The following is a 23053-nucleotide window of genomic DNA, read 5'->3' as shown; positions in this document are numbered from 1 at the left end:
ATATAGTACACTTTAACACTCATGCACTAATGTGTAAGCAGTATTTTAATGTTTTATTTGGCTGAGATTGAGTATTTATAACTTTAATTACTTCTAATATAGATTTACAAGTACACTTTTTGCAACAATAAACAATATCCACACACTCATTCGTTTCGGCTGCTAGAAGAGAAGTGGTCCCAGGAGATGGAACCGGAGAAGGTGTCACAGTCAATGGACGTGTGAAGGCCTGGTTGAGGGTGAAACAGGCTTTCTGTAGAGCATGGGGCAATCTGGAGGCCTGTGTGTGTGTGTGTGTGTGTGTGTGTGTGTGTGTGTGTGTGTGTGGTGGGGGGGTCAGTGTGTACACTCCAGGAGGAGGGGACCCTGCTTATAGTCTTCTAATGTTCTTGAAAGTTAATACAAAAAACGTTTCTTTCCTTCTAACCTGTTTCCATTTCAGAGGAATCAGTAGTGTTGCAGAGCACATCACACTGTGGACCCGACAGCATTTTGTTGAAGTGATTCTGATGGCGAGTATCTGCGGTCGGTCGGTGAGACATCGCTCAGAGAGACGGGCAGAGGTCAGCAGATGATGAGACAAACCAGCTGAAGGGTTGAGGGGATTTTCCTGTCTGTAGCTCGGCCCGTCTAAGGTACTGGAAAGTTTTGTGCATGACCGATTGAAGTTATCGCTTCCTCTCACTCTTCGTGGGAACCTGCTGAATTTCTTTTCCTCTTCTCACTCTGTCTATTCTCGTGGTGTAAGAAAACCGAGGTGTCAGAGTTTGTCCCAGCGAATGTGCACGAATGTGTGTGTGCTAAAAACCAGAGAAGTATGTGCCTGTGATTATCCGTGTGTGTGTGTGTGTGTGTGTTTGCACTTGTTTGGTTGCCCCCCTCCCTCCCAGCGCCAGGTGATATGGCCTGGTACGGAAGGTCACCGCCGTGATGTCACTTCCCCTTCCTCTCCGGATATTCCCAGCATTCTACTGCCAGCAACCGGGAACTCTGGGAACTAAGAGCAGGAAGCCTGGCTCCTTCGCAGGAGCAAGAGAGAGAGAGAGAGTGTGTGAGTGAGAAAAGAGAGAGAGAGCGAGCACAGTGATGAGGTTATATGTTGATGTTACAGTAGTGAATGACTCATTTACTGTAAAAGAAACATAAACAGTGAGGAGAGAGTTAAAATGGACAGAGATGCACTAATTACACAGGGATGAGGAAGTGTGCTGCTGTGTATTGTTTTTGTCTTTTACTGTATAAATGTGTGTGTGTGGTTATGTGTTAGTATCACATTGAAACTGTGTGAAATATATGTGAATCATCTGTACATAGACAAATATCTCCCCCTACTGGTTATATTCACACAATGACATGCTGCATGTTTTGCATGTACCCACAGACCCAAGTGATTTATATAATAATAATAATAATAATAATAATGGTTTGAGGTGTTGTTATTGCCCCGGATAAGGAAATACGTCATTTTTTTATATGTAATGAGGGAAATGCAGGAGTAGATATTTATTTTTGTAGATAAACGCACAGTATGTTAACCCCTCCGTGGTTATTTTACTTGTGTCATAGACAAACTTCTAGTTACATCTACAAAAAATGTATTCAAAACTCCAATAACATAACAGAAAAAAACCTGCAATCATAGATATAGCACATAAAGAAATCAACTATATTTAATTATATTTTTTTACAGGTGAGGTCTCTAGAAAGCAACTTGAAACAATAAAAACACCAGTCCAACTGATCATGACGTTTTATTAGTGATCGGTTGTGATGTAACTTCTCATATTTGAGGTGCACTGATACACTTCTTTATTGTGATGTTGGCTCATGTTGCATCTCTGCACAGTGTGATGAGATGTTTCCCCTCTTCTCGCTCAATTTGCCGTCAGGAGGTCTCCATCTGCCAAAAGGGAAGAAAGATGGGGTTTTTCCATTGGCTGGCATCTGTGTCTGCTTCTATTTACAATCTGCTCTTGGTTACTTATTCTGCATTTTCTGTATTTCTATTGGACGTCTCACCATCTTTAATGATGCCGCAGTACTCCTGGCACTCTGCCCTGCTGTAGAACTGGTTGGCGTTGCTCTGGCAGGAGCCGTCTTTGTAGGGCAAGCATAAACCGGTGATGAAGTCGAAGGCCCAGATGGACGACTGACCTGTGCAGGGTTCAGGGTCCAGGGGCAGACGGCAAACAGCTGCAGAGACAGAGCAGATATTTGTACGTATACAACCTTTTTCCACATCATATTACTTAATTCCGGCCAGTGGATGTGCTTTGACACCGATGCTCTGTGTGATGCGTGTGTATTTCCCTCCTCACCCTCAGTGCGACATCTCTGCAGACACTCTTTCACACTTAAAAAGTTGTTCTGGTTGCCCATGCACCCTCCGAAGGTAAAGCGCTCACAGCTCATCGAGGACGAGTTGTAGAAGAAACGCGGAAACGACCCATAGCACGGTCCGATCTCTGGTGCCGCTTTGCAGGCCTCTGAGGAGGCAGAGTCGTGGATGAAGGGGTGTAAAGGAAACAGTCATTGCAACAGAACAGATCTGGGTGTGTCATTATCAAAGCTCCTCTCCTACCGGTTCCATTGAAGAGAGGTGCCATATCACCGGATCCCTCCTCGTCTGCAGGAGCCAGAGACGGCACCACCTGTCTCCTCAGCCGCTGCAGCAACACACACACACCTTGGTTTTATCTGGGCTGTTTCATTTTTTTGATTTAATTTGTTATCTTGATTATTGTGTTTTGAAAAGTGTATATTTATTATTATTATTATTACTCAGTTACCTGGGGCTCAGGCTGAGCTTCGGTTTCTTCCACCTGTTCTGCAGGAACACAGTCACCTGCACAGAGAAATTAAATAAAAACACACCATTAGGCTCCTTTAACATCTTCATTTGTCTTTTGTGTTGTTGTCGTGCTTACGTCTTTGTGTTGTCTGGCAGAGAAACATCTCCCTCCGTGCACCTTTAATGCTCTTTCAAATATTGTCTGGTAATGTTTCATATTTAGAGGCATGTTGTGTGTGTGTGAAAATGTGTGTGTCTGAGTTGTGTTACCTTTGTTCTGCTTGATGATAATGGTGTCGTCACTCATTCCCTGTTGTCCGACCAGAGTTTTGAAGTCATCCAGCACAGTGTCTCTCACAGACATCGTCCGACCTGAAGAGGTAAGAAATCCAACCCAGTGTTGAGGGTTTGAAGGAGAAACATCTTCTCCAATTCATCCAATAATCACTGTCACCTAGTTAACTCTTAATGAAATGACTGATTTCCCTTTGTAGTCAAAGTCTACAAACTATCATCATAAAGTCATATTATTCATCTTTATCTTTACACAGGAAGATGGAGTATCCTCCCATAAATCTGAAAAACAATAACACCAATCAACACTATTCAATCACTTTTATAATAACAGCAAAAAACAACAGTGGAAAAAAGAGAAATCTGTGTCCGCTCACTGTACAGCTTAACTGAGGTGCTCTTCTCCCCCGATGTTTTCTTTTTGCTCATTATTACTATTGCATACTCGTTGTAGTTGGTGTGAACCACGTAGGCGTCCACGTCTGCGCCCCACCCTGCAGGAGAGAGAGAGAGAGAGAGAGACAGAGAGAGAGAGAGCACAGAGTGAAGACGAGCATCACTTCATCAGATTGAACTGAGACAGACTGAGAGAGAGAGAGAGAGAGAGAGAGAGAGAGAGAGAGAGACACCTACTCTCAACATGGTAGAAGATTCGTCCTGGTGTGCTGGTTAACTCATATTCTCCAGACATCTCCATACATGTTCCATGTCTACACACACACACACACACACACACACACACACACACACACACACACGCACGCACGCACGCAAAAATAGAAGCGACACATTTTATGTTTACATGTTTCATGTTCACAGCTATGAATTCCTCTTTGCATCATGTATAATGTAACGAGCATCCCACTAGCTCTGATCTAATCTAACATCTACATATATGGGATGAAATCAACTTCAGATTCTGCCTGTATATATATAAAACGCTAACCCCATGTATTGATATGTTTGATATTTATATAGTTTTTCCCTCTGATTTCTACCAATTTAGCCTCAGTTATCGTTCCCTAAAATATTTTATGACTGTTGCTATTTGCTGAAATTTTATGTCGCAATAATTGCATAATATTTTTCTGTTTTTTGATAGATACTTTTCTTATTTGAATCTGTTTGATGAGCAACTATATCCTTTGAAATAGTTCATATTTTCCCGTGTGTGTGTGTGTGTGTGTGTGTGTGTGTGTGCGTAAATGAGATACACACACTTGTCACAAACCTGAGTGCAGATCGTGTCACCTTGAGTTTGCCTCCAGTGTCTCTTTCCAGAACCAGTTTACCAATGGCTGCATCTGCCCTGTGACGCTGCATATGGGGGCAGCTGCTCGCCACGGCAACATCGTGCCATGTTCCCATAAACTGTTAAAAAAGTGAGGCCATAAAAGTTTGCAACTTACAAAGAAATCACGTTTAACCCATTTAGAACAAACACGTTCAAAGGGCTGAAAATAAGAATTGCTGTTGCACTGCTGAGAGCTGTAGTGAGTCTGGACCAATAAAACCTCTGCAGGGTGAACTTTACCTTCAGATTTTTTATTCTTAACGGAAAAATTGCAGATTTTGAGCAACAAATTAGTGACATATACGTTTTATTCAACACACACCTGATATGATCAATTTATGCAATACAATTATTCAAGTATAATGCATTTATACGTTACTTTTCCACCATTTAACTGAAACTAATATTTTAATTCCAAACATCTTTAATGTTTTGAAACATTTTAATGCTTAAGAATTGCTGGAGCTTTTATCTTCTGTTTGTCAATATGTCGACAGTTGACATTTCATCCATAAAATGTTAGTAAATGTATGTAGAACACACAGGAAGTTCAAAAGTGCCTTTATGTACTTCTACATTTAAACTTAATTTACTGAATATATACATTTAAAGTAACAGAATATTACACACAAAGGAGTAAAAAATATATAAAAAGTAAGACAGCAGATCTCAGCCGCTCACCCGGGTCAGATCAAAGTTCTCCTGTGTTGGGTAAAGAGGTTCAGGGAGCACAGGGAGGCCCTGGAGGGTCCCGGTCCAACCCAGGAGCAGCAGAGAAACCAGAACCATTGTTATATTCATCCTAGCAGCCATCTGTCCACTTTTCTCTGAGAGGATAAAAGTCTGACACAGTGAATCCCAGGAAAAAGGCTCAGCTCTTCAAAAGGGGGACAGGACATTGACCTGCTGTGTGTGTGCTGTGGCCCCCAATGTGTACACACTCCCACAAACCAGCAGAAAACAAACAAGTTACAGAGCAAAGTTCTGCTTGTGTGTGTCTCTGTCTGATTCGCCCGATCAGCTGACCTCTTCGCCAACATCAACAAATCAATACACGTGTTCATCTAAGAGACTAATGAGCAACGGCTGCAGGATCATTTATCCTGTTATATCCACATGTCACAAACAATAATTTTGGTTTTCATGAGGAAAAAAAAGCTTCTTCTCCAATTTTCTGAATCAATGACATTATTTGGAGAAAAATGGAGTCATTTTTCTGAATAAGAAAAAAATCTGCTCTGTTTTTCTGAATTAATTTGATAATTTCCTGTTTTCATGAGAAAAATCTCCTGCTCCATTTTTTTCTCTTTTCAAGAGATTTATTTTTTTCATGAGCACAAAATCTGCTCCGATTTTCTGGTATGACATCATTTTAGTATTCATGAGAGAAAAAATCTGTTCCCTTTTTCTGATATTATGAAATAGTTTTTGTTTTCATGAGAAAAATCTTCGGCCCGATAATTCTGAATCCACAAGATAATTTTGATAAACTCTGCTCTTTTTTATGAGATAATGTTCTATATTCAAGACAAAAATTCAGGTCTGTTTTTTTGTTAAAAAAATGAATTATAATAAGTTATTTTGAAAAAAAACCCTTTAGTTCAACACAAAAAAAAAGAAATAAAAATTCGATTCAGTTCTTTTATTTAGAATACATACTTACAAAGTGATGTCACTGACATACAACATGGCATGATGTCAAAATACACAGCAGAAAGGCATGAATATTTATTTTTCAATTTTCTTTCAAGTTTTGTTCATCTTAACTTGATTGTTTGAAAGTTATGGGATGTTCCAGTAGTTTATTATTTATTTCATTTTCAGTATTATCTGAAAGGTCAGTTGCACTCAACGGAATCACTTTTTTTGCAAAGCAGCTACATCACAGATTCATTTGAACAAACCCAACGTTTTGTATCCATAAGAAATCTGGAATAAAGGTGTTTAATCAATTAAAGAAAATGTTCTTCTTGCTCAGTTGATTTGATTTGATGAGTCATTGATCGTGTGACCTCAGGATCGTGTGATGATCGTCCTCTTCAGTCGGTCTACGAGACTTCACTTAACAAACATTTATTAATATGCTCAAATTCCACAGAAATGCAATGTGTTATATATTTTTAACGTAAAATCAAGGGTCTAGAATACAGACAGTCACAATGCCTCTCTCCACAATTGTACATAATCAGAATTTGTTTTCTAAAATAAAAAAAAGGTTCTCTCCGATGGTCAGATATTATGAGAGTCCACAGGCGGCACTACATTTCTCTTGGACTTCTTGGGAGCAGAAATCTGAATGATGGATACACAAGAATCCCACAACATGTGAATGAGCACTTTTTATTTGCAGACACAGATGTGTGGTTTCAATATCTGCAGTTGACATTTCTGGTTTGTACCTGAGGCTGAGTAGTGGGCTCTGTCTCCAGCTCACGTGGAGCACACTCATCTGGGAAGACAGGAAAGAGGAAGAGGAGTTTTTTTTGCTATTCATACATTTGTCTATGTAAAAACAAATAAATATAAATTGTAATTTGAATCTAATATCTGCAGTACAGGAATGTCACTGGACAACAGAGAAAACATATCATTAAAAGTACCTTTTTTGTGATTCATGATGACGGCCTCATCACTCATTCCATGTTGTCTCACCAATGTTTTGTAGTTGAGCAGCACGGCAGGAGTCACATCCACAGTCCGACCTGAAGAACATCAGTAACACACACTGGTTTAAACAGGAAAAAACTAAAACACTGAACTGTGCTGTATAGGGAAAAACTTTTTTTCCCTATTTTCTGAAACTTAAACTGATGAATTGATTATTAAAAAATATTAGTGGCTCAAACTAATGATTACTTTCAAGATTTTTTAAAACAAACCTTTTGTTGGATTCACTCACTGTAAAGTTTGATGCTGGTGGTTTTAGTTCCCGATGGTTTCTCTGTGCTCAGCAGAAGCATCAATGCGAACTCATCGTAGTTGGTTTCAACCATGAAGGAATCAACATCAGCATCAAACCCTGCAGAGAGCAAAGAGTTCAACGGGGGACAGATCTGTGGACACATCTTAGTAGTAGATTTACCAAACCTGCTGCTTTGAAGATTTAACCAAAACCTTGTCAATGAGGTGTGAAATGTGCTGAATGAAGCTAAGAAACATACTGAGAATACGGTGGAAGAATCGTCCTGGAGTGTCGGTCAAATCATAAACTGTGGACGTCTGCTGACACGAGCCGTTCCTGCATCCAGGGGAAAACACACACAGGTGACACTGAGTTTAACATTGTCCAATCTGTGTGTGCGTGTGCTGTTGTGTGCGTGAGTCTGACCTGACAGAAGCTGCCGTCATTGTGAAGTTGACCTGAGGAGCAACATGTTGCAGCTGCAGTGCCACGATGACGGGGTTCCCCCTCTTGCGCTGCATGTAGTGAGGACAGGTAGAGACCACTGCCACCTCGAACCACCGCCCCATGAACTGCAGGGAGCACGGAGACATTTACTAGTTACATTTGAAATAATATGATATCATCTAAAGCACATGGAAGGGACGACAGATTTCTACATGTGCTTGTCCTCAACTAGAACAAAACTCTGATATCTCAAAGACAGTCAGGATATAGTCTTCAAATATTGATTTATAGTTGAATTGAGCTTGAAGGACACAGAAGCATCATGTGGTGACAGGGAACACACAATCAAAATAATTGTATTTATCATCATTTTGACCAAATTAATAACCCCATTTGAAATAATAAAAGCAGGCAAAGAAAGTGCAGTTGGCAAGATGAGAAAGTGTTAACATGTTGTATATAAAAGCTGAAAGAAAGATGAGAAAGATAAATATGAAACCAGAAATTTGTATAATGTCCCAAATAAATGAAATAACTAGAATGGATTTCAGTAAAGTGCATAACTCCGGTGTGATAAGAAAATGGAAGGAAAAAAAACTGGATGTGCCCATTTATCCTCATTGACCCCAAAATGTGGGTTCTTCTCAAGCCCAGGACCCACACCCCCCACTCAGGTTAGTGGAAATCGGTTTGGTAGTATTTGCTCAAGCCTGCTAAGGAACAACAAACATGGGTGAAGAGCTCCATGGCAGAGGTGAAGAGTCACTCACCTGGTCCAGATGGAAGTCCTCCTGTGGGAGGGGGAGAGTTTCTGGGAGTGTGTGGACCCCCTCCAGGGTCCAGACTGACCCCAGGACGAGCAGAGAAACCAGACTCACTGCTTTCTGCATCCTGTCTGTCCACCTGAGGCTCCGTCCCTCACTGACCTCCTGTCTGTCCACCTGGGTCTCTGACCCTCACTGACCTCCTGTCTGTCCACCTGAGTCTCTGACCCTCACTGACCTCCTGTCTGTCCACCTGAGGCTCTGTCCCTCACTGACTGTCCACCTGAGGCTCCGTCCCTCACTGACCTCCTGTTGCTGCACGAGGTCAAACTGAGACAGAATTGCGTAAATCTTCTCCCACAAAACTACAAGACAAAAAAAAGCTGGGATCAGACCTGTATCTGCCTTTGCGTGTCTCTTGTGCATGTGTGCATGTGATTGTGTGTTTGTTCCTGTGACTAATCAGTGAATGCTGGACTTCAGAATTTGTCTCTAAAACAAACAACCAATCAATACCTGGCAGAAGTAGACGGCTGATAAATAGTAGGGAAAAGGCTGCAGTGTCTCAGAGTACATCAACAGAGACGGACACTTTTCAATAGTTTCTTCTTTGACAGAGAGGAAGAGGGCGGGAAATAATTATAATTTTATGTAATTAATGTAGAGGTTACAGAGATCAAATTGATGTGTGGTGAAATCTGCCCCCTGGTGTTCATGTTGGAGTAAGGCCCTGATTTGGTTTCCTTCAGGTGACCCTACACAACCAACAGATACACACTGAACCTCTGTACACACATGGTACACACCTGGTACACACATGGTAACACATGAACAAAGGGGATATGACGCCACTCACAGGCGACTCCTTGAAACGCACGCTCACCTTGTGACTTCTGCAGTTGTGAGGAAAAGAAGAAGAGTTCCTTGAACATAAAAAAAATCGATGAATAAAATCAACAAAACAAAACGCAACAAAATAAATCGAATTAAACTAAAAACTAAAAAAATCAACTAAATATATAAATAAAACAAAATGAACAAAACATATCAACAAAACAAAAAAGTATCAAACAGATCAATTAAACAAACAACAAAATTAATCAACTAAACAAAAAGATAAAATAATAAAACAATTAAACAAACCACAACAAAATGTATCATAAATCTACCAAATCAACATAAACAAAATCAATAAAGAAAAGATAACAACATCTGAAGTTTTTCTATTTTCTATTTCTTTATTTAACTACGTCATCACAGCAGAACAATACAAATGAAGTAAAACGTTACATAAAATAGGTTTTAGAAGAGGATTCATAAATGTATCATTCATCGTGTTTGCAGCCAGAAAGATGAGTTTTGCTTTTCTGTACTTCAGAGAAAAGCAGAAAACACTTGATCTGAGGTACATGAGGGAACCTGGAGGCAGAAACAGACACACACACACACACACACACACACACACACACACACACACACACACACACACACACACACACACACACACACACACACACACACACACACACACACACACACACACACACACACACACACACACGTGAATCTGAGTTGAACTGCCTTTGGTTTCCAAAAGAAACAGATCGACCTAACGTCCAGATGCAGAGGGTGGGCAATTCTCTGTGGGCCAGAAACACACAGACATGAATTAGAAAACAGTGATATCATTCATCCTGTTTTATGTGTGTGTGTGTGTGTGTGTGTGTGTGCATATTGTGTATAAATGTGTGTGTTATTCCCTGCTTTACCTGCTGGAGGTGGAGTCAGAATAGAATCTCTGGATAAACCTCGGGACGAGGCGAAGCCATTAAACTTCTGAATGATATCGATCTTCAGTCTGAGAGAACGACCTGCAGAAGCAGATGAGCAGGGTTGGTGAAGCTCAAATATGCAGCTAACATAAAAAATAAATATATTATTATATATATATATATATGTGTTTATCTCACCGTAAAGTGCCACCTGTGTGTACTCTCTGTTAAAAACCTTGTGTTTGAGAACCACAGCGTATTCACTGTAGTTTGTGTCCACCACAGTTATGTCCTTCACCATGTTATGGCCTGACAGAAAATATACAGCATTAAATATTTTACTTAACCAGAGAAAAATGAGAACAAATTGAAAAATCATGTAAGTGACTTCACAATAGATGCTGTAGACAATTTAGTAAAATCTGTTGAAATTGTCTGCCAGAAATAAAAAGAGATTCAAAACAACAAAGTGCCAACATGCTCTAAAAGTGGGTGCACTGAACCAAAGGCAACACTATTTAAGATAAACTGAATATGAACGAACATGAAAAATATAAAAACATGCAATAAATATGATAGAACATACAGCAAATGACAGTAAAAAGTGAAAGAAGTTATTTAAAGTAAAAAAAAAAAATACATATAGTTTGGAAATAAATCAATATCTGCATGGATTTGCAATTTATTTAAAATTTACAGAACAGCTTCTCTAACCGAATGTGTCAGAAACTGACTATTATCTTTGATATGATACAAATAAAACTATATATTTTATTATAATTAAAAATAAATAAAATGAATATAATTTAAAAAAGCAAAATGTCAACGTGTTCATTTAAAAAAAAAAAAACATACTTTAGGTCAAACAAGCAGCAATAAACAAATTTAAAATACATGCAAGTACATTCAAAACAATTCTATGCAAATCAACACTATAAAAAGGTGCTTGGTTACTTTTTGTGTAAAATAGAGACAAGTCTAAACAACAGACGTCTATTTACGTTCTTGTGTTTCTTGCACAAAAACATACTGTTGCACTTTGTAATATGTTTCTTCATATTCTCAGGTTCAAACCAGAAACTTGTCTGCACAGTAAATACAAATCTATCGTTACATTTACTCGCTTTACGTTTTATCACATGACTCAGGAGTCACGGCCGACATCTGTGAGCTCGTACTGTTGATCCAGAATCTCGACTTCTGCTGCAGACGCCCGTCAAATATTGACCCTATCACGGGATGAGTAGATCCACAGAGAGACTTACGTGTGCTGAAGTAGGTGAACTGTCCAGGAACAGTGGTCCTCTCATAGTGGTACGTTTTACTCTGACAGCCCCACGGCCTGCAGCACACACAGGAAACACAATGTTCTTCAACATCCCTCAAACCTCTTCACTCATCTGTGTGCTTCCCTCCCTTCTTTGACTAACACACGCTACTGTGTAAAGAAACATGGACTCTACTGTATAATATGACCATGTATAGACGGTGCTCAAACATGTCACAACCCCCCAAACACACACACACACACACACACACACACACACACACACACACACACACACACACACACACACACACACACACACACACACACACACACACACACACACACACACACACACACACACACACACAGACTCACATGGAATCCCACATGGTGAGGTTAACGTTCCCGTTGGGCAGCGCTGTGATGATGCCCATGGACACTTTCATCCTGTCTCTGAAGGGGACAAAACTTGGAGCGTCATAGGCCAGACCCACACGGTACCATTTCCCTGCAAACTAAACACACACACACAAATGTAAGTTTACACACTAAAGATCTGTGAGTGTCTTTTACTCTTCACCGTACATTACATTACTTTACATGAAGTATTTTTGAACTCTCAATCCATTTTTGCAGTATTCTGGTTTGTCCTACTCTCATCCTATCCACCGTGTGACTTCTGACTGCCTACTATGTTGTACTATGTACTATGTTTTGAGTACTTAACATGTTGTGTACTTATATGTTCTGTCTACTTATGTGTTTACAGAGAGAAACAGCAACGTCTATGTCCTGTTCACAGCAGAACTATCAATAATGTTGACTTTGGCTATATTTGATTAAATCTTTGTTGCTGTATATATGAACTGTTTGTTTTTTTAAAAGCTGGTAGAAATAGTTTAATTTCATAGTTTAACAGATTTTTTAAACTATGAAGGGGGGAAGCTTCATCAGGGATAAAAAGGTTGTTAAGTAAGGGATAGAGACAAATGGTTGTAATAATAAGATAAATATGGTAATAATACAATAAGAATACACATTGAATTAAAAAAATATTATGCAATAATAGAATAAGAATAAAATAATAAGTCCTTGTACAGACACAAATGAAGAGATATATAAAGAATGTCATATATTTGTATAATGTGTGGTGGGTTATTATTATTATAATCATTATTATTGTTGTTGTTGAAGATATTAAAAGGAGATATCAATGATAATAAAATAAAATATAAATAAAAAATAAAATATAAAACCTGACGATAGAACTGACGATAAGATGACGTAATACTTAATTAAAGTAAACAACCAAATACTAATCGGTCTAATGCATCACTGGTTTTAGTCTTTTGATGAGATTTCTTGATGTTGAAAAACAGAACATCAGTCGATTTGTCTTTTCCTGTGCGTGGACGTGGAAAAAACACTTTCATAGTATTGGAACATCTGCCATTTTGTGGCTGTTTTGCATGTATACATACATTTACACAAGTCTTTATTTTTAGCGTAAGTCACCGAGGGAGCAACAAGGGAGCTGTGTTCATGTTTCCAACACTGCTGTGAACCACCGTGTTTCCTCATATCTGTACAAACTGTGAATCCTTTAAACACAGGCTGAAGGAGGGAGTGTGATCAGGACTGAACATCCCGAGTTTAACTAATAAGGAATAAAATAATGGTATAAAATAATAATGTGAGGTATAAACAAAAAATAAACTACTTGACGGATTAAGACAAAATTTGGTGGAAAGATGTGACATGGCTCAGAGAAAAATCCACTACATTTTAGCTTTGAGAGATAAAGTGTTTCTCAACATTTTCTTTAATTTCTCAGACAACAGTTCAATGATCTTCATGAAAATAATCAGGCAGGTTAAAGGGAAAGATATTTATAAATGTGTGCAATTTGGTGCAGATCTAAGCAAAGATCTGGACCCAGTGAATTTAAATTTAATTTCCTGGGGGGGAACTGTTGGGCCTCGGTGGTATGAACTCCACAGAGAACGACGATTCGACTTTGTAGATAAAAAAACTGAGAACGTCACAGCAAAAAGTCCAGGTTTCTCTTTTGCAAAAAATGGAAAGTCCCACTATGGGGATCATTAAAATGCCTCGGAGATAAATCCAGTTGCTGATCAAACAAGTCACGGGAAACAAGGGAAGATGTTCCTTCTCATATTCATGACGTGTGTCTGCCATGTCAGACCAACATCTCTCAACCTCCAGTGTGTGACGACACCAGAATAAAACAAATGTATTAATCACAACAATTTGTGACTCAACTGTCACTGATGAAGAGGAAGAGGAGGAGGAGGAGGAGTGAGATTAAACCGATGACTGTTTGTTTTGGGTCATCATGTGCGGAGCTGTTCTCAAACACACGCAAATACACAGTGTTCACTTGATAAACAACAAACAGTGAGAACACTAACACAGGAGTTCTTCACTTTACTAAACGGATTTAAATTGAGCTCTGTGTGTGTGTGCACCTTACCCTCTGCAGGTTGAAGTCTCTCTGTGGCTTCACATCAGCGTCCACCACCATCATCAGGCACGTCACCATGACAACAGCCAGCACCGTGGTCCTCATGGCCGCAGGTAGAAGAGAAGAGGCGAGGTGCTGAAAGGTTGAGAGAGGGTATCTGAGCGGAGCCTAAAGTGAACTGCAGGCAGTCAACACACAGGTACAGAGTGGCACAGCCTGAGGCAATGTTTGTTTTTGGGTCCTGATCCACCCACCTGCTCGTCAGCCAATCAGGACGATCAGGGAACAGTGGCCAAGTGTTGAAGATGTGTGCTTCCAGAACGAGCCGGACTTCCCGCAGGTTACAGGAATATATCAGACACGTGGTTCGTTGTAGCTTCAGCTTCAGGATCATTTAGTCTCAGCACGACCTCAGACGGAAGTTTCCCAACACTTCGTCCCGCACTGACGGACAAGGTGTTGATCAATTTCGACTTTCTACAAATAATAATCATGTGAATTAGTTAAAAAACCCCATTCAGATGTATTCAGGTTATTCACTTAGATAGATGTAACTGTTTACACTACTGGGGATTTGAATCAGTAACAATGTAGCATATTCTAGAAGTTTTGTAAGAAAACCTCAAGTCCCCCAGATTTGTAAATACAGTTCTTTTTCACAGCTTTGGAGGCACAAAGGTAAACACTGATAAAGTATTTAATTCCTTAATTATTTACTATAAAACAGTCAGTTAAATTAGTTAATTTATTAATCTACGAATACGTGGAGCTTGGGGATGATTTGCAGGCTGAGTAAATATCAGAAATAGGCCAATGGGCAGGAGAGTAAATAATTATATACAGAGCATATGATCGATGTGTAAAGTGGGTTTGGAGGGAGCTGTGTTTGACATGAGAACTCACCTATGAGTTCTTTAGAGGTTTTGTCTAATTCATCAAGATATAGATAAATATAAGAATCAAAATAATAATCATCTCAGATTTAACATCATCTCTTTCTGTGAGTTTTCACCGGTTGAACCTAAATACAGTTTTCCTGATGTTTTACAGAGTATAGTTTCGTTGTTGGATTGTCCACAGGCTATTCATACAGTTTTTATATCAGCATTGAGAGGATATTGAACAGTCAATAATTTACTAAAACTTTAATAATATCTATTTGAAATTCTCTTACAGGAAGTTCAATATAACCTGAAGTGACCTGCTTAACCAAAGCTTTTATGCAATAATGGAACACTGCCTTTCTGGGTAAATGACCATGTAGCTTGTGCAGAAACAGCTGAGCTGCTGCCAGAATGAAACAGCAAAGAGTCAACGTGGATTAGCGAAGAAAAGTGTCCAATCACATAGCGGAAAAACAACCAGGGGCCAAGTGAACAATTTAAATAGTTTTTATTAATAATGATTTTCCATTTGCAGCAGGGCTTTTATCTCATCTTCTTCAAATGCATGACGTATACAGCTCGCCTTCTGTGGACAAGAGGACATCAGTGTGTGTGTCTCACACTCACCTCACAGACCTCCCCTATATACACATACACACACACACACTTGCACACGCTCAGACAGACACACACACACGCAGACATGTACAAACCAGTTTCCTTGTCTAGCACTTTTTTCTGAGGAACACGACAGCAAGAAAAAGACAAAAAGCGCAATAAGCAGGTTGAGTGATGTCGTTCGGAGACATGAGGAGACCAGAGAGACACTTGGACACAAAGTCCTCAGTTAGGGGTTGTGATCTGTGGCCTGTCTGCAGTGTAATGAACCTCACATAATAATCCTGAACTTCACAAGTCATTTTTTCCATCTCAAGACTTCTCTTCACTGATCTCAGTATGAGACGCCTGAAAAATATTTTCACTTTCACTAGAGCTCAACTGAATAAACTTGAACATCAACACACACACTTCAATCACCACGGAGTGACACAACGTACTATCTCAGGGTTTTTGGGGCGGGCGTGAAATTGGTTTTTCATCTGTCGATTAATAATGTGAATAAAGTAAATGTACAAAGAAGCTGGGCAATTATAATTTGTTTGACAAACTCTTGAATCAAAAATGTAAAAGGAAAGATTTTTAAGATTGGTGATATGTACAGGCCAACTGAAACATGAAAAAAAACTAAATTTGGAAAACGATTGACAGTGAAAATAAATCCACATTTTGAAATACATGTTAGATTTCATTTAAATCAACACATTTATTTTCTGTTACAGTTTAATTTGAAACAATTGGGTCCTTTTAATAGTTTATCCAAGGGCTGCGTGATAAATGGGTTCTCTTCAACTTTACTAAAAGTATGAGGGAAGTCACAGTGCCCCCACCTGGTGAAACGGGTGACTCAAAACCTCAACGCAGCCTGTCCCCACAGACCCTTCACCCACTGCAAGGCCCTTTCCTGCATTGACCTACAGCATCTGGGAAATGGTAAACAGGCTCCTGGCCAAACTCATCTAGAAAGGAAAGAGTCCCGGCTGGTTCCATGTGCCAAACATTTAGAATAAACAAAAAAAAGAAATCAACTGTTTGATTGTCTTCCACTCACTTGTCCCCTTTTTATACCAAAGCTGCAAAAAAAGCTGCAATTTCACGCAAAGAAAAGTAGAACGAACACAAATACCAGTGAAACAATCAAAAGTATAATCAACAGTTTCTCAAAAATAATAATTTAAACTCATAAAAAACAAAGAAAAGGAAACTTCTTATTCAGAGTGCTCGTCTATGAGGCTGTGTAGTCACGCGCCCCCTGGTGGTCGGGGTTCGACAAGCGCAACCCCTCGGTCAGAAGCATCATAACAGCCAAACTGCGTTCCCTTCGTAAATGACACTTTACAAAATCATCATCATCATCATCATTGGTCGCTCATTTAGCTTTTCAGACATTCTTGTGAACATTTCACGCCCATCATTAAAGAACCTGTGAGAGAGGGACTCAGAACTAAGACTACAGAGGAAGCAGGGATGATTCTCAATTTCTGTCAAATGGCTTCGTTGGTCTTTTCTCCCCCCACCCAAAATAAACTGGGAAATGAGGAGTGAGAGCAACTTTGATGAACAGCGTCAGCAGACATCAAGGTCAACTGTGTCAGTCAGTGCAAAAAAAATGAATCAAAGTAAAGCCATGGAAACATATTGAGAGTCAAAAAGCATTGCCAGAGTGAAACGTATGAAGAATTAGAGCCAGACGTTAAATGTTGGCAACAACCTGCCTCGCTTTACGGCCACTGACTAAGGATGTGGTCAGTTGCAAAGATAAGAAAAAAAAAAAGTAATTGTAAACTACACACAACGCACATCGGGAAAAGATACTTGAAAACAGATTGAGTTGGAACTTTGTGTTGACAAAAGAATAAGGACAAACTTTTAAAGAACGCCAATATTTTAAATCTATTCAACTACAGTTTTTACTTTTGTCTGAAGCAGACGTGGCAGAGAATAAGAATCCAGACGAGGCAGAGGATCCAACCAGGGGTCAGGCACCTGATACCGGCTGGATCCTCGGACTGTGGCTCGACATCTCTTCGAGCAGGTAGAGGGAGAGAAGGAGGGAAGAGAGGACGGAGGGGGTTGGCAGAAAGACGATAAAGGCCTAAAGTAAAGGTGCTGAGCAAACGGTAACGTGGGTGAATGATATCGTCAGGACAACTAAAGTTACCGTCACGATTGAGAGATCAGAGGGAGGAAGTAAAGAAGACAGAATCCTTGACATTTCAAGCAGCCTCAAAACATTGGGACTCTTGTCCAGTGAGACGTGAACTCAAACCCGTCCTGTAGCTTGACCAGATGAAGGGGTCAGTCGCTTTGAGAGGCCCCTACGACAGAAAACGTCTAAAAGCTCATGACATAATGGACGATAGAAGCTGAAGGAGAAGAGTGAAGGTAAACGTCCAGCGCAGGGAACCATATGAGACACTATGTGTGGGCCAGGGCCTGTGAATCTGGGAGGTGAACTCACAGTAAGGCACAGTGCTCTGCTTGTGGTCGATGATGCTCATTCATGCTGCTGCGACCTCCGATGACGGCTACTTCGGACAAAAGACAAAATCGATGACGAAACACATGTTTCCTCTTCTTCTATTTCAATACAGTGTCCCTCCTCCATGCCCTTGAATCTTTGGATCGTTCGGCTCTCCTGAATCTGGCAGAACATCCCGCTTTAGCGACAGAAAATACTTCAAAAAAACACACAAGAGCTTCTCTCTCTTCACTCGAGTGTTTCAGAAGAATATTCGCACAACGTACGATACGTCTACGTTTAACGACCAACCTGCACAATACGGCGGCACGATCTCGCTGTACGCCAGCTCAGTCAGTGACCAGCGCTGTGAGTGGAGAAAGCCCCATGTGTTTAGCCCAGGGTTGAATCAGTCAGATCACTTTAGTATGTGTTATTGAGCCGCTGATATAAAATGCATGAAACCGATTTGGATAGAGATACAAAAAAGAAAAAACCCCTGATACATTTGTCACGACAACGAGAGAAGAAAGCTTTTACAACATAAATTACTAAAACTATTCTTAAATATGTAAACAAACACTACAACTTAAATATATTTGGTGTGATGCAGACATATTTAAACGCAAAGACTTGTTTTATATCAGCTCTGGTGTGGTGCGGCTGATTATTGCACTGCAGGAGCTCAGAGCCCTATTGCACTTTAGTGAACCCTTCAGCTGGAACCACTGGTCTGATTCAACCTCTGTACTTCACATGTTTATGAGTTCCCTTTACAATTCATCGTGGTGTCCCTCCTTCACTTTCAGTGCAAACTGGAAATGAAGAAGAGGAGACCAGAGGGGTCATTTCAGATAAAGGTGTGGTTGTCACAGGTTTGTCACTGCTGGCTGATTGTGCAGGTGAAGTCAATGATCGAGGCTCCAGTTTTTCCAAAAAAAACAACATTGTTAAAATAGCGATCAGAGAAAGAGAGAGAGAGAGAGATTAGGTCCTTGTAGGTCCCTCCAATGTGTTCTGAATCCATATTCCTCTTCATCATCCAGAAAGTTTGTGGTTTTCTGTAAGTTTCAAGTTTTTGCATTCAAGATGCCAGGCAGCCTGTACTCCTGACGACCCCCCTCCTCTCCCAGCCACCCGTGGTGTCCCCCCCCCATAACATCTGGTTCAGTGGATCATGATGAACACACCGTGGGGGGGTGGGCTGTTTGAGAGCTGTGTGCACCGGGATTATGTGGCGATGAAGAGTGGTCTCAAGTTACCAAATAGCCCTGGTCGCTGGGTTTGTGCATCTCTGTGTTTGCTGAGGTAGGGAGAGGAGTTGCCGGGGAGATTTCAGGAGGGATAATTGGAATAGTGCTGTGTGTGTGTGTGTGTGTGTGTGTGTGTGTGTGTGTGTGTGTGTGTGTGTGTGTGTGTGTGCAGCGTGCTAGAGCTAAGTGAGCTTGGGAATAAAACATGTCTGTGTGTGTTGGCATTAGAATGAGCACATGTGAATTTGTATGGCTATTACTTTGTATGTGTATGCTGGGACAAGGTTCTGCGTTCTGCTCTCAATATATGTTCCTCCCTCTGTATGTGTGTGTGAGTGTGAGTGTGTGTGTGTGTCTGTATAAATGTAGTCGTCAGCCTAGTCATCACAATTTGTGTTTCCCTGACAGTATTGAGCTGTAAAACTCCTCATCCAGCCGCACATAGCGCCCTCTGCTGGAATCCATGAAGTAGAGTCTGTCCGGCACTGCGCTCGGATCAAATCCTTCCCTACGCATATCCATCTTCTGAAACTTAAATGTTCCTGAGAAAGAGAGACACGGAGAAAAGATGTAGCTATTTCAGTTTGTCCTACAATGCATTAACAAACATTTGAGTTTTTTTTCTTAGTGATGATATCGCTATTGAACAGATTTGATTTCTCATTTCTACACACTCAAGTGAGATTTAAGGAGAGAAAATGTCAAAACAAAATTCCGCAAAAGAATGTGTAAACATTCTACGAGTGACACTCACATTTTTGAGGGGGAGAAGGCTTTACTGTCTTCTTCAAAACTATTTTTTTCGAATTGCATTTTAAGAACGCCTGTATTTATCTTTTATGTTTTACACAAACAGCAATGGAAAGAGCATTGTACCTGTCTTGTTGACCTCAGGAAGGAAGCGGAGGAACACGGGTCTGGCGTACGGAGGCAGCGCCTTCTCCATGTCCTTCACGAACTTCTCCAGGTCTGTGTTGTTAGACGGATCAGCGATGGCTGCCATGCCAGCCTTTCCCTCTGCTCCTGCTCACACACAAACAGGCAAGTTAGAGGTTAGAGCCGAGGAGTCAGGTCAGGCAGATGCTTGGGTTTATGCAAGATACACAGTACGTTTCTTATTCATATACTGCTGGTATAGTCAATGTCTTACAGCAGATGAGATCTGTCTGCCTGTATTTACCTCTGTACATCATTGATGCCATTATTTCTTATTTTTTGTGGCTCAAAGGACAGTATGTTTTTCATGTTGCCTCCTGTGATCAGTACGACTTGTGTATCTTGTTATTTGTCAATGTACTTTTCTGATCAAACTAGTTCCCCCTCTTTGAGGATTAATGCAGTTATCTAATCTAATCACAGTGACTGGAAAGTGCCTTTTTCTGATTTGTCTTTTGAGTCCCTCAGTCTGCAAAGCGTCAACTACAGCTCAGCTTTATGTGTAGTGACATTTGTAAGTGGTGGAATTCATTTAATGTCACAATAGGTCAAGAGTAAGGAAAGACACGGCGGCTGCAAAAACAATCTCTCTTCTCTCTATTCAGCGTGTCCCTGCATGTTGTTTTAAAAATCAATGATTTAGATTTAGTTTCCAAGGATGATTTTAATTGAGACAGTTTTAGAATAATACTGAAATCCAACTGAAAACAGAAAACCATGAAAAAGACCCAACTAAAGCACATTTTGAGTGTGAATGAGAAGATGACCTGTCTCAGGAAGGCTGCATGAGAATTTTGACTTTTTAATCTCAAATATATAAATATATATACACATAAAATATTCAAACGTGCACAATATGTTCGAGGACGTTACCTGGTACTTCCACTCCGTACACAACTACATCTTTCATTTCTAGCAGCCTGCTGAGCGTTCCCTCCACCTCAGTCGTGGAGACGTTCTCTCCTTTCCAGCGGAAAGTGTCTCCTGTCCGGTCCTTGAAATACATGCTGCCATAAATGTCCATGATCAACACATCGCCTGGTGAGAGGAGGATCATATTAATTAGATTTACTCAAAAGAGAATAGGGTGAATAGCTACATATGTGGGTGATTGTGTGACTAACCGGAGAGATAGGCACTGTCTCCCTTCTTGAAGACACTATGAGCAATCTTCTTGCTGGTTGCTGTTTGGTTGACGTAGCCATCAAACCTCCTGAGAGGGTCGTTCTGAATGATCCTGCCTACGAGCTGGCCAGGCTCGCCTAGAAAGAGAGAGAGAGAGAGAGAGAGAGAGACAAAGAGAGAAGTGTTAAAGACCAGACATATTAATGAATGAAACTTAAACTATAACTGCCATTTTAGTGTATTATTTGAGCTCCACCAGGTGTGTCAGAGGTCTGTGCATTTCTGTGTTAACAACAAATCACACACATTACAAACACAATGCTATGCTAGTAATTGGGGGACTGCAAGATGGCTGGTTTTGAAAAGTGGCTTTTGATATCATGCCATTATACACATTTTTATGTTGCATCATAAGTCTTAGGTGAGGCCATCAGTCTTTGTGTTGAAAGACAAATGCTTGTGCAAATAGCCAGAATCACTGCAGAGTAATCATTCAGCTTTAATTCACTGTTAATCAAACATGTGCTTGTGGATGTGAATGTATTAACAGCTGTATAATTGTCTGCTTAACACCACATCTGTTTGTTCACTAAAGCTTAACAAGCTGATATATAGTTTAATATGTGTACACACACACATAAACAGTACACATACCAGGTTTACAGGGAATGCAGACGCCGTCAGGCCCCCTAATGAGTTCCATGGTCTCTTCATCAACCCTCACCAGTCTGATGGGGTAGATGAAGGGTAAAATCTGACTGTTGAAGCCACACGCTCCGACCTAGAGGACAGACAAACAATGTCAACAACCACAGTGTGGATCAGTGTGGTGATGAAGCGGCAGAGGCTGTTAGAGCTCTAACGAAAAGTAAAGCCTTTGATAACACTGTGAAGTTCTCTCAGCGGAGAGTCATCGACACATAATAGTAATTTTCCTTAAAAAATGACTTTGATGTTTGTTTAGAGCATCAGAACTTCAGTGCACGTTCCCTACCCTGTTATCGAAGTTGCCCAGGCTGCAGTTGCACTCTGTGGCTCCGTAGAACTCTGCAATCTGCGGAATATTGAAGCGGTTCATAAACTCCTCCCATATGCTCTGGCGAAGGCCGTTACCCAGCGCCATGCGGACCCGATGCCGCTGCTCTGTGTCCCGCACTGGCTGGTTCAACAGGTATCTGCAGATCTCACCAATGTACTGGACAATCTGTTGGAGGATGGTGGTAAGGAACAATAATTTAGTGATGAGACATAAGAGAGATATGAATTCACTTATTACAGATTTAATACCTTGCTCATAATAATGAAAAATCGTTCCACAGAGGGGGAATAACATTAAATCTTGAGATTACGTTTATAGGAGGTGACATGTAATAAGTCTTCAGCGACACTGAGAGGCTATAGTGTGCTACTCAATAACTAAAGGAGTCTGTAATTTACACTGTGCTTACAGTGCAGTTGTATTTGGCGCAGTCGTCCCAGAAACGCGAGGCAGAAAACTTCTTCCTGATGACTACAGTCATGCCATGGATCAAACACTGGCCCACTCCCACAATGTTTCCTGTGGACAGAGAAATACGAGCTGTCAGGGTCGTAGGGGACACGTCACAACATGGAAATATACAGAGACGTTAATAATAACAATAATAAACTAATATTATACACCGTCAAAAACTGCATAGTATAGCAGAAAGGCTCCACAGTCATTCATCTCATAATTGGACTTATTTTCCCACTTGGTACAATTTGTTTGGAGATAT

The 23053-nt window shown here is 40.4% G+C and overlaps 4 protein-coding genes and 1 long non-coding RNA gene across 12 annotated transcripts in view; 1 reads left to right on the top strand and 4 right to left on the bottom strand.

Moving 5' to 3' along the window:
• Window positions 1-1735: 1735 nt before the first annotated feature.
• Window positions 1736-5255, bottom strand: ambp (alpha-1-microglobulin/bikunin precursor). The gene is made up of 10 exons (XM_034602150.1): window positions 5061-5255; window positions 4317-4456; window positions 3719-3795; window positions 3463-3579; window positions 3062-3163; window positions 2790-2845; window positions 2582-2666; window positions 2319-2486; window positions 2020-2193; window positions 1736-1900 (listed from the first exon to the last, which is right to left on the bottom strand). Exons 1-10 carry the CDS (start codon window positions 5190-5192, stop codon window positions 1875-1877), a joined length of 1077 nt encoding a protein of 358 aa, XP_034458041.1. The 5' UTR covers window positions 5193-5255; the 3' UTR covers window positions 1736-1874.
• Window positions 5256-6008: 753 nt separating this feature from the next.
• LOC117771605 (protein AMBP-like) lies at window positions 6009-8941 on the bottom strand. Of its 5 annotated transcripts, none has more exons than XM_034602159.1 (9): window positions 8776-8936; window positions 8499-8745; window positions 7708-7853; window positions 7541-7617; window positions 7279-7398; window positions 6980-7081; window positions 6779-6828; window positions 6596-6671; window positions 6009-6405 (listed from the first exon to the last, which is right to left on the bottom strand). In XM_034602159.1, the coding sequence occupies exons 2-8, from the start codon at window positions 8616-8618 to the stop codon at window positions 6609-6611; spliced, it is 678 nt and encodes a 225-aa protein (XP_034458050.1). In that variant the 5' UTR covers window positions 8619-8745; window positions 8776-8936; the 3' UTR covers window positions 6009-6405; window positions 6596-6608. The 5 variants fall into 5 exon arrangements, with proteins under 5 accessions (XP_034458050.1, XP_034458051.1, XP_034458049.1 ...); XM_034602160.1 differs by having other exon boundaries at window positions 8499-8707; XM_034602158.1 differs by having other exon boundaries at window positions 8499-8669.
• Window positions 8942-9705: 764 nt separating this feature from the next.
• Window positions 9706-14232, bottom strand: ptgdsa (prostaglandin D2 synthase a). Of its 2 annotated transcripts, none has more exons than XR_004615618.1 (7): window positions 14029-14232; window positions 11910-12049; window positions 11530-11606; window positions 10463-10573; window positions 10262-10363; window positions 10030-10133; window positions 9706-9951 (listed from the first exon to the last, which is right to left on the bottom strand). XR_004615618.1 is itself a non-coding variant. In XM_034602163.1 (7 exons), the coding sequence occupies exons 1-6, from the start codon at window positions 14122-14124 to the stop codon at window positions 10102-10104; spliced, it is 558 nt and encodes a 185-aa protein (XP_034458054.1). In that variant the 5' UTR covers window positions 14125-14232; the 3' UTR covers window positions 9706-9968; window positions 10055-10101. The 2 variants fall into 2 exon arrangements, 1 of the variants encoding a protein (XP_034458054.1); XM_034602163.1 differs by having other exon boundaries at window positions 9706-9968; window positions 10055-10133.
• LOC117771611 lies at window positions 10089-19583 on the top strand. Its single transcript, XR_004615619.1, has 3 exons — window positions 10089-10219; window positions 12427-12431; window positions 19572-19583. It is a non-coding gene; the product is annotated as an uncharacterized LOC117771611 (long non-coding RNA).
• The window catches only part of slc27a4 (solute carrier family 27 member 4), a 20635-nt gene continuing 15401 nt past the window's right edge, over window positions 17820-23053 (bottom strand). For all 3 annotated transcript variants that reach the window (XM_034602144.1, XM_034602145.1, XM_034602146.1), the window contains 7 exons: window positions 22745-22854; window positions 22291-22500; window positions 21951-22077; window positions 21296-21433; window positions 21045-21209; window positions 20112-20258; window positions 17820-19777 (listed from right to left, as the gene is read on the bottom strand). In XM_034602144.1, coding sequence (XP_034458035.1) covers window positions 19620-19777; window positions 20112-20258; window positions 21045-21209; window positions 21296-21433; window positions 21951-22077; window positions 22291-22500; window positions 22745-22854 — 1055 coding nt within the window. In that variant the 3' untranslated portion in view covers window positions 17820-19619. The remainder of the gene's footprint in view (window positions 19778-20111; window positions 20259-21044; window positions 21210-21295; window positions 21434-21950; window positions 22078-22290; window positions 22501-22744; window positions 22855-23053) is intronic.

Source organism: Hippoglossus hippoglossus, chromosome 12 (assembly GCF_009819705.1).
Source record: "Hippoglossus hippoglossus isolate fHipHip1 chromosome 12, fHipHip1.pri, whole genome shotgun sequence".
Lineage (NCBI taxonomy): Eukaryota > Metazoa > Chordata > Actinopteri > Pleuronectiformes > Pleuronectidae > Hippoglossus > Hippoglossus hippoglossus.
Note: the sequence above shows the minus strand (reverse complement) of the source record. Positions and strands in the feature narration are given on the sequence as shown.

What these genes read in the sequence shown, in the direction of transcription:
- ambp (XM_034602150.1), bottom strand. Translation starts at nt 5,192, where the DNA reads ATGGCTGCTAGGATGAATATAACAATGGTTCTGGTTTCTCTGCTGCTC. An exon ending in AATCTTCTACCATGTTGAGA is followed by an intron (nt 3,580 to 3,718) that starts GTAGGTGTCTCT and finishes TCTCTCCTGCAG; the next exon opens with GGTGGGGCGCAGACGTGGAC. An exon ending in CACCTCAGTTAAGCTGTACA is followed by an intron (nt 3,164 to 3,462) that starts GTGAGCGGACAC and finishes TTACCTCTTCAG; the next exon opens with GTCGGACGATGTCTGTGAGA.
- LOC117771605 (XM_034602157.1), bottom strand. Translation starts at nt 8,618, where the DNA reads ATGCAGAAAGCAGTGAGTCTGGTTTCTCTGCTCGTCCTGGGGTCAGTC. An exon ending in AGGACTTCCATCTGGACCAG is followed by an intron (nt 7,854 to 8,498) that starts GTGAGTGACTCT and finishes TGCTCCCTGCAG; the next exon opens with TTCATGGGGCGGTGGTTCGA. An exon ending in CACCAGCATCAAACTTTACA is followed by an intron (nt 7,082 to 7,278) that starts GTGAGTGAATCC and finishes GATGTTCTTCAG; the next exon opens with GTCGGACTGTGGATGTGACT.
- ptgdsa (XM_034602163.1), bottom strand. Translation starts at nt 14,124, where the DNA reads ATGAGGACCACGGTGCTGGCTGTTGTCATGGTGACGTGCCTGATGATG. An exon ending in CTCACCATGTGGGATTCCAT is followed by an intron (nt 11,607 to 11,909) that starts GTGAGTCTGTGT and finishes TGTGTGCTGCAG; the next exon opens with GCCGTGGGGCTGTCAGAGTA. An exon ending in GTTCACCTACTTCAGCACAC is followed by an intron (nt 10,574 to 11,529) that starts GTAAGTCTCTCT and finishes ATTTTCTGTCAG; the next exon opens with GCCATAACATGGTGAAGGAC.